This window comes from Limulus polyphemus, unplaced genomic scaffold (assembly GCF_000517525.1).
Source record: "Limulus polyphemus unplaced genomic scaffold, Limulus_polyphemus-2.1.2 Scaffold1888, whole genome shotgun sequence".
NCBI classification, from domain to species: domain Eukaryota; kingdom Metazoa; phylum Arthropoda; class Merostomata; order Xiphosura; family Limulidae; genus Limulus; species Limulus polyphemus.
In genome coordinates this window covers 55,479-65,192 of record NW_013667498.1, presented here as the reverse complement: position 1 = coordinate 65,192, position 9,714 = coordinate 55,479, and the positions used below count along the sequence as shown (strand labels likewise).

The following is a 9,714-nucleotide window of genomic DNA, read 5'->3' as shown; positions in this document are numbered from 1 at the left end:
CATGAAGATATACTCAATATATATATAGTTATAAGTATTAAATTTATATCAACTTTAAACGAGTACAAAAGGTCATGTGACTTGGTCAAATTGACTGACCCGTGTTGAGAGTGTGAATAAAAAAAAATTTGATATTTTGCATATGAAAGCATTGTAATGTTTACTGATAAACTGCCAAATTCGTTAACATATGCTTACTAATCTAAAAGGTATAGCATGAAAACTATAAATGGTTACGAGGTCAGTCACAGGGACCGAGCTTGTGCTGAAAGAGTTAATTTCAGCAGATAACATACTATTTTCTTGAACAACATATTAGTAGTGCCACAAAAATCTAATATTTGAAAATTGGGTACTTTTTGAAAGTAAAAAAGAAAACAACTACAGAGAAGTCTTAATCTGTCTCATATCTATATATATCTCAAAATAATAGTGCATATTGTTCTACCTCAACACAGAAATAATCTAACTAGTTTTTAATCTCATTAAAAAGTAAAAACTTTATTGTTAATTACATAAATGTTCCTTTAAACCTATTTGTGGTGAATTAACCTATTTTAGTTTTGAAAAAATTCAAGTTTCTTTTTTTTTGCTTAGTTTTCACATCATATTTGGATGAATTTAGCAGTTCATTCTTTAAAATATTATTTCCTCAACATGGTCAGTTTTTTTTGTAACACTTTTAGATTCTGACAAAGATTAGTTGTGAAACCTTTTTTTTTAATTATAGAAGAGCCACTCTTTAAAACCTGAAGAATGATTCAATGGCAATAAAATTTCATTATTGTCACTATCTGAACATGCACTTTTTACCTTCCTTTTGAGTTGAAGTTTCTTCCTTTTGGACAAATACAATATGCTGCATCACACTGGCAATACCTTATTCTAAGTTCTTCAAAGGTATTTTCTTCGTGTTCCAAAGAGGCATTCCTGTTGATAGAAAAAGAAAATATTTCATATAAACTGAGTGTTTCTCTCTCTCTCTCCTAGAGAGCTGAAAGTTGTGAAAAGTAATAATTCAGTAAATTAACAATTTTTATATGGCCAAACACCCAGAAGTTCTACTAGTTCACTTCCACTATACAGGTCATTGAAAATTAAGACAAAAACAAAAATCATAGTTTCCAACTTGGAGAAAGTGTTAATCCTAAATCAAAATAAAGATGTTAAAACTGGAAGGAACAAAATACTGAATAAAGAAAGTCACACAAAAAAGTAGCTAATTTTTCAGATTTTAAAAATTTATATGTTAAAACTATCATTAGCTCAGTCAAGTTAGTAATATAAGAATTTCCACTTTACAAAGCTCAAAGTAAAGAGGTTTATATGATGATTTGTTTTTCCATCACGAGTAAAATTTAGAGACATGCGTGTTTCAATATGCTAAAACAAAAAGCGCTAGATCTAGCAAGATACCTGGATGTAGGTGAACAAATAAATAAAACTACACCTAACAAAATAATAAGTTGTAATACCCTTATTAATTTTGTAGAAACAACTACAAAACAAATAGTTGTATATTTCACACTTACTGTTCTTGTATGTGAATGCCATGTTTACACATCTCCATATTAAATAGATCTTTGTTGTTACACACAGGACACTTGAAGAAGCACCCTGCACTCAGGGCTAGCCTCTGAAACACAGAAATATGGGTATTCATCAGAATATAATTACAGTAAAGAAACAAGTTGTTTATGAGAGTTCAAACTGACAAGAAAACTTAGTAAACTTGGGAAGAACTGCATTAAACATTTAAATTATGACTACAGATTAGAAATTTAATATAAATTGAATCTCTCTTATAATGCTGTCAAATTTGTACCTAAGATAACATATACTTTTAAACATTGGCCATAGTCTTACTGAAAACAGATTTTCATTTGTACCTATATATGCAAACAAAATAAGTAGATGAAACAAATGCTGTGTATAATTATCTATACAACTTAATCATAATTTATGTTACATTTATACTTTACATGACCAAAACACCAAACAAATGTTCAACACCCAGGAAAGTACACTGGTATAACATGTGAAACATAAGCTGCTTTAGGGCTAAGCATCAAAAGCTGAAATTAGATAAATAACATGTTAATCACAACTGGACTTTATTTATTGTTATGAAAAAATTGGTCAGTTAACCCTTTTGAGATGGGTCACAAGTGAAAGGGCATTATAAAGAATTTGCATGCGTTTATTTGAGGTTAAGCACAAAGCTACACAATTGGCTATCTGTGATCTGCCCACCATGAGTATCGAAACCCGGTTTCTAGCGTTGTAAGTCTGCAGACATACCGCTGTGCAACTGGGGGGGGCAAAGTTGCATGTGAAATTTCAAAATTTCTAATGCATAAAACTATTTTTAATCTTAAAATGAAAGTTACTTTGCATGATAGATAGGCAAGATGTGAAAAGAAAAAAAAGGCACAAGAGAAACATTGCTTTACAAACCTTAAGACTTAATAAAAAAATTAGATATTTTACGTATGAAAGCATTTTAATGTTTGCTGATAAACTGCCAAATTTCATTAACATTCACTTATCAATTTAAAAGGTATAGCATTAAAACTATAATAAGCACAAAATGGTCAAGAGGTTAGTCCCAGGGACCAAGCTGAGGTTGAAAGAGTTATGAATCACTGTCCATGGATAAAAGTTAATAATTATATTGCAATACACAACCTCATGAACTCTTTGGGAGGTCTCAAGTTTGACAAAAATCTAGCAAACCAAGGTCTGTACATTACTCCTACTGACCTAGACTAACTTGGGAATAACAAATCCATGCATGTAAGCAGTTAAATGTATTAAGAGATTCTTAATTAAAAAGAAAAAAGTTAGTCATATACATGCTAAATATCTGAATGCACAACTTACAACCAAGTGCTGTATTTTAAAGTTTTTGTTAAGCTGCAGGGGCAGAAGCAGTTGTACCTACTGACCATCCAGACTCAAGAAGACACACATCTGGTTCAAGTTTTAGCATTCTTTAAAAGTGATGGTGTACAGGATACATCAGAGTATGTCAACATGTTTTACTTCCTGATGGTCACACAGGGTACATCAGAATATGCCAATATATGTTACTTCCTGATGGTCATACAGGGTACATTGGAATATGCCAATATGTTTAACTTCTTGATAGTAATACTTAACAAAAACAAAATTCCATTCAAAAACAGTTGTTCAAATTTTCAAGCAACTTTGGGCAATTTCTATATAATTTTGAAAAATAAAGTTTTTTCATCTGCAGATAAATGGGATAACAACTTTTAATAAAGTGGAGTAACAAAATATTACTAATCTTTATATGGGAATGAAGTCATTTCACCTCTGTAGAGAATATTTCAAATGAAACAATAATAGATGCCAATTTCCTTGTGTGTTTATTAAAGCTTAGGAACCAAATTGCAATCACATTTCATAGACTTTTTTGCATTTTATCTATAACTTCCATGAAGACTGAACAATCACTACATTAAGTTCATATACACATCTATAGTAGACATTTAAGTAAACCTGTACTGCCAAATGGCTCTAATGGTATTTGATACATTTGACTGTGCATGTTTGATACCAACTGTATCACACTAGCAAATTTTGGTACCAATTCAAAGAAAAGCTCCAACATCCAGTTCTTCGTCTAGTAAAATTTCAGTACACGATTTTTACCAACTGAAAGTTTCTGAGATATACCAGTTGATGGGAAAAATAAATTATTTTACAATCATATTCAATATTTTACCTTGGTATGGATTTACACATTTATATAAAACTACCATTAGGATTTAATACTGACAAAGGTAAACTCATCAACAATACAAAGGAATTCAGGACAGGTTGAGTCTTAAACTTTCATGCAGCACCAACAGCTAAAAATTGCAATAACTATTGATGTTTTTATTTAACTCACATATGCAGTTTATTACAAATTATAAGCCTGTTGGTTTCTAATGCCTTGTCACCTTTCAGCATTTCAACTAACTTTTACAGTGTTATGGTGCATATATAAACATAATTTCTTAGAATCATTCATCCCTGACTGATGAGTTTCAGTTTTGAATGAAAGATCCCTTTGGCACTGACTTGTGGGAGACAAAGGACAGATCTCAAATGCTGTTTTTCAAACCTATGATTTTGAACTTGTAATGGACAAAGTAAAAGGATCGGGGGAAAAAAACAAAGCAACAATTAACATTATTTTTATCACAAATTTAATACCTATTGGTATCTAATATTTCACCAACTTTTGGAATTTAAGCCACAGCACCAATAGCTGGCAAAAGCTTCAACATTAATTCTAAAGACTAAATTAAAACATTGCATAATCACTCAAGAAGTCTTGCACGTAAGTTAGTATTTTCTTACACTGAAAATGTATTTCAGATTGATACTTACCTCTTCTCACAAAATAGCTTTTCTTGACTAGCACTGCCCTATATAAGCAACAATTTTCAACACATACCACTAGCCTTCCACCTCCAACTTCTGCATATCCACTTGCAAATGATCATGCAGCAGCTCTCCAACAATAGGAGCGTGACATCACACCTATTGTAACCAGCACCCTCTTAACATCTGCACTCATTAAACACTTCAAGATTGGTCAGAAGACCTATACCATATATCATAGGAAGTGGGAATTCTGGGTGGGAAATGTGAGAAGAGGTAAGTATCTATCGGAAATACATTTTCAGTATAGGAAAATGTTAACTTCCAATATGGTATTTTACCTCTTCTCTTTTACCTCTAGCTAGAATCCCACACTGAACTGGTGGAGGACAGATAAAAAAAATATGATCTCCCTTTTGGAAATGCCCGAAGAGAGACCAGGAGGTGTGGAAACAAAAGAGAAAACATTGCACCTCAGTGGGAGACTGCATCACATCTGATCCAAGTATACTCTTCATTCTTTCATGACAATGTCATGAACATAAAAGGCAGAAACATGAAGAAATCCCACAATATGTATGACTGATGAATGGGACTCCTAGATATCATGTGGTTAGGGTGCAACAGATTGGAGTGGTAGTATGACCTCAACCAACACCAGGCAGTATCTGGAATGGTACATCAGATCTGCAGTAGGTAGAGGAACAGCTACCTCTTCACCTTGAAATGGGAATTGGTAGGGAAGATGAGTTTCCATACCAAAATCTGTCATCACTTTCATGCACTTCCACCCGAACCAACACCAAATCGCCAAGAACCAACATCCAGCAGATGGAAGGAAGGTGGAAAGCCCTGGCAGGATTACATCTCCGGTCCAAAACCTGATATAGTAAGAGGAGAGTATCTGGCCATACACAAGTGGGAAAACACGTGCTGTGCCCAGCTACAGCCAACACCATATCTGCTGGGAACAGACATCCAGCCAATGGTAGGAAGAGGGATCGCAAAGCTAGGATGCATCTCCAGTCCAAAATCTGGCAGCATTATACATTTGTCATCCAGTCTGCAGTAGGAGGAATGAAACTGGCTAGCATACATATGTGAGGACTTATGTAGCTGAATCATCTCCAACCAACACCAGACCTACCAAAAATGTACATCTGAAGGATGGTAGGGAGGAGGAACATCTCAGCCTGGAGGGCAAACTGCAATTATATATATATATTTATTTATTTATGGCATGGCAAAGTGCTTCAACCAAAACCTGGCAGCATTTGGAATTGATCATCAGTTCCACAGTAGGAAGGGCATCACGCCATAAAAAAAAAAAAATATTAGTCAGATATATAGACAGAAATATGGCATAGTGCAACAGCCCAAACCAGGAGGCATCTGCAATTGTACATCAGGTTCACTGTATAAAGTGCTATTCACCTGCGACTCCTGCAGAATGCCACTGCCCTACTCTCAACTGAGTGGTATGATTCATCACTCAGGAGGACAGCCCTCCATAGTCCACCACCCCAGCAGCTAGAAACTGGTCAGTAGTAATGACTCTCATACTCCACTAGAAGAAAGAAGAAACAAAAACAGAGAAATGCACCACCAGATACAGTGTAACGGGTGACCGCGACACTCTATTTTGAAAAGCAGAGCTACTACGTTGATGGGATTGATCAACCAAAACTAGGTGGCATCTGGAATTGTACATTATGTCTGTGGTAAGAAGAAACTTAATGTCACGGAGCAGCAGAGATAGGAAGTAATCTCTGTCTGCTTTACTCATGTTAGTCCATGAGTGTATGGTCCTGGACGAACATATTTATGAAGCAAAATACAACTAGAGAGAACTACTAGCAGTCCTACAGAACACCCCATCTCTATGGTGCACATGGAATTATTTAGTTACAGATAACAAAAAAATTGGACACACACAACCAACACTTGGCAGCATCTGGTATTACACATCAGGTCAGTGGTAGGAAGGGCTACAAGGTAATTGACAACTAGAATGGTTGCAGGATGGACAGTGCAGATTTTCCCCCCAAAAAAAAAAAATATATACCTGGTGGGATACACAATACAAAAGGCCCTTGAAATGTGAGAAAAATTAAAAAAAAAAAAGCAACCTAATGGAATTTTGTACCATTGATTTTATTAAGCTTGGTCTCGAGAGCCAGTTAAGAGTTTGTCAACATGTGTAGTCTAAGACTGGGGGGTCCATCCTACACTATGGCTTCTTACAATTGAAATTATGGTATTAGGCAAGTGTGCAATCACAGTAATCAGACTGAGAACAATCAACAATGGAGGAAGTAGTTCAAAGACAGCAATGGCCAGGAACTTCATTCTTACCAACTGAAATTAATCCTCCAAACAATACTTTATATCAGTACGTATACAGTTAAATAAATGTCACAGTACTTTAAGAATAGTGTTATAATTTCACATGTTATAAACATGCTAAACTGATACAGTTCAGTCACATGTACATGGCAGGATAGCACTTATGGAATGTAACAGGCTGCTCATGCTCCTCTTTCCTAAAGAGCACGGTACCAAAGACACATAAAACTGTAAAACTACTTGAATATAATCTTTTCGTAATAAAAGGGGGAAGTCAACATCATCTATATCTTTTTTCTTAAACATAAAGTACATTTATTTCACCATGGACAAAAAATTACAAAATTTTTCAAAGAATTATCTATTTTCCTAGACTCTAGAAACATTTGGACACCACCATCTCACTTACATGAAACACAAGTATTCACTCAAATCTACTAAGTTTTTTCATAACTATTAAATAGAAGTGTTAAAAAAAAGTAAGGAATTAAGAGACATCGCAGCAAGCACATCAGAGTCTAACATGTGATAACATTATTCAAAAAGGTGTCCAGTATAATAGTAAATGTATTAGAAATAGTAGTTATATACTTAAACATTTTATTATTAAGTGTTCAAATAGCTTTTGGTGCATTTACAGCTATTTTTGGTAACATTATTATAACTTTTCCAAAAGTCAAATTTAATTGATGGTCAACAGGTGTTTACAAATTAAGAAATTACATTTATGTGTGTGTGTGTGTGTGTGTGTGTGTGTGTGTGTGTGTGTTTACTATACTATATATATACATACATACATACATATATATACATACATATATATATATATATTAAAAACATTAATTCAATTTGCTCCAAAATATATTTAATTTTAAGTTATTGCTGTCAATATTCCATAATTTATGAAACTATATTTTAGATACATATTTACTTGCTTTCTAAAATTATTCATAAAATGTTTGTCAAGTCTCTACTTTTCTACATAAGCCAAAGCACATAAGATGAAAAAGTGAGCACTACATCACTCTTAATTTTTGACTGGTCCACTGCATTATATAGGCAGCTTATTCATAGCAAGAAAACTGTATATAATCAACATGGCTATGCTGCAGTAATTAAGTGGCTGTTTTTATTTGTATGAAAAAAACAATATATTGAAAAACTTTAATGAAATGTGGAGTGAAAATAAATGTTGATGATGAACTTTTGCTTTGCACTACAAATATTTTTGGCAATGAACACCCCTTTTTTTCCAAAATCTAACTTGTGTGGTGGAATTAATAGTTAGATACAGTTCAAAGTGTAATAAAACAATAATACCCCTTTTTGTTTTCAAATTCCATGACTTTCTATGGCCTGTACCAACCCTTTAAATATTTAAGTATCAACACTGAACAAATAATTAAGATCTGTTTAGTTGATGTTACTCTTCCTACCTGAACACAAGTTCTGTGAAACCATGTATACGTGCAACAAGGTGCTTTAAGCGTTTCATTAGATACATTGTTCTCTACAGGGTATAGACAGATAGTACACATCAAATCAGATACTTCCGAGCCTCTTTCATCTACTTCTCTTACTTCTTGCCTTGGTCGATGATCTATACAGTAACAGCTGAAATATCAAGCAAGAGGAACAACATTTTTTAAAAAATGGAACCATAATAAATTATTATTATTACTTAAAAATAAAAAGAAGAAATGATACACTGATATTATTACACCTGTAATAGTCATATTTTTTTTTATTGTGCCCCACTGATACATAACAATAATAAAATTCTTTAAATCCTCTTATAAAATTTTATGTAGTACTGGCTAGAGATTATCACAATTAACCCTATTGCCACAGATATCCTTTAATGCACATGACACAACGTTTGTGTCTTACATTCAAAATGTTATTAAAATACTTTATGTTATACCAATTATTATATCATAAAATCTTAGCTAATAATCCATATTTTTATGGTATATAAGTTTTAAGTTCTTAATTCTATAAGGCAATATTTAAAAAAATCCAGAATTTTCCCTAGTTTGACACATTTTCTCTAGGTATCTTCTCTTCTCTATTTTATCCACCACCCCTCCACTAACTATAAAATTAAACCAAAATTACTCACAATAAAATTGTCATTGCTCAGACAAATCATAATTTTTACAGCCTTCAATTTTATTAGGTTACAGAACTATCAAATATAAAATCAGACCCCTCCTGCAACACGCACCTGTCAAATCCTTTTTTCAGGATTTATTAATGGTTCTCTCTCATGTTTAATTATATATTAGCTATAGACAATAGAAAGCCAAGGTTTTCATCTATAAAATGACGTATTATATTACATTGTGTTCTGAACAGATAATCGTCAATATATTTATAGTAAAGGCTTCGTTCCCACAGGAAATACGACTAGCTTGGTTGAATTTGTAATAGCTCTTGTTACGTAGAAAGCCAGACAAATTGTGAATGTTAAAGGAAATTGTCTGCTTTTTACACGTTATTATTCTAAGTTCTTTGTTGAATTATTTAATTAAATAGAAATTACTTAATGCCCTACTACCATTAGTACAAAAAAGTAGGATTAAGTATCATCAACAGTCGACAGCAAAATAAAAAGAATATTCAGGTAGATACTTTATTTCTTGTTTTTTATATTTATTCTTTATTTATTATAATAAAAGTAACTAAAATGTAAAAATAGGGATTTCTTTAGGTTTGTTAAAGTTAGATTAAATAAAATAAATAATAATATTAAAAATACTTAATGAAGCACACATACAAGCAGCTCAGAGTACCTCTTAGGTAAGGTAATTCAATAGTTATTTACAACTTATATTGGTGCAAACAGTATTTAGACATGTGTCAAAGGGCAATAAAACAATCAAATTTAATTATAAATAGATGTATATTGTTACAAATTTAAAGCTCTTTAGGATAAACAAATGTAGTGTCATGTTACATTTTAAGTCA

General features: G+C 32.7%; 1 protein-coding gene across 4 annotated transcripts in view; it reads right to left on the bottom strand.

Moving 5' to 3' along the window:
* LOC106465260 overlaps positions 1–9,714 on the bottom strand; it is a 67,592-nt gene that overhangs the window by 6,794 nt on the left and 51,084 nt on the right. For all 4 annotated transcript variants that reach the window (XM_022393123.1, XM_022393126.1, XM_022393124.1 and 1 more), the window contains exons 13-15: positions 8,181–8,358; positions 1,533–1,636; positions 814–930 (exon numbers count right to left, since the gene is read on the bottom strand). In XM_022393123.1, the coding sequence (XP_022248831.1) occupies positions 814–930; positions 1,533–1,636; positions 8,181–8,358 (399 nt within the window). The remainder of the gene's footprint in view (positions 1–813; positions 931–1,532; positions 1,637–8,180; positions 8,359–9,714) is intronic.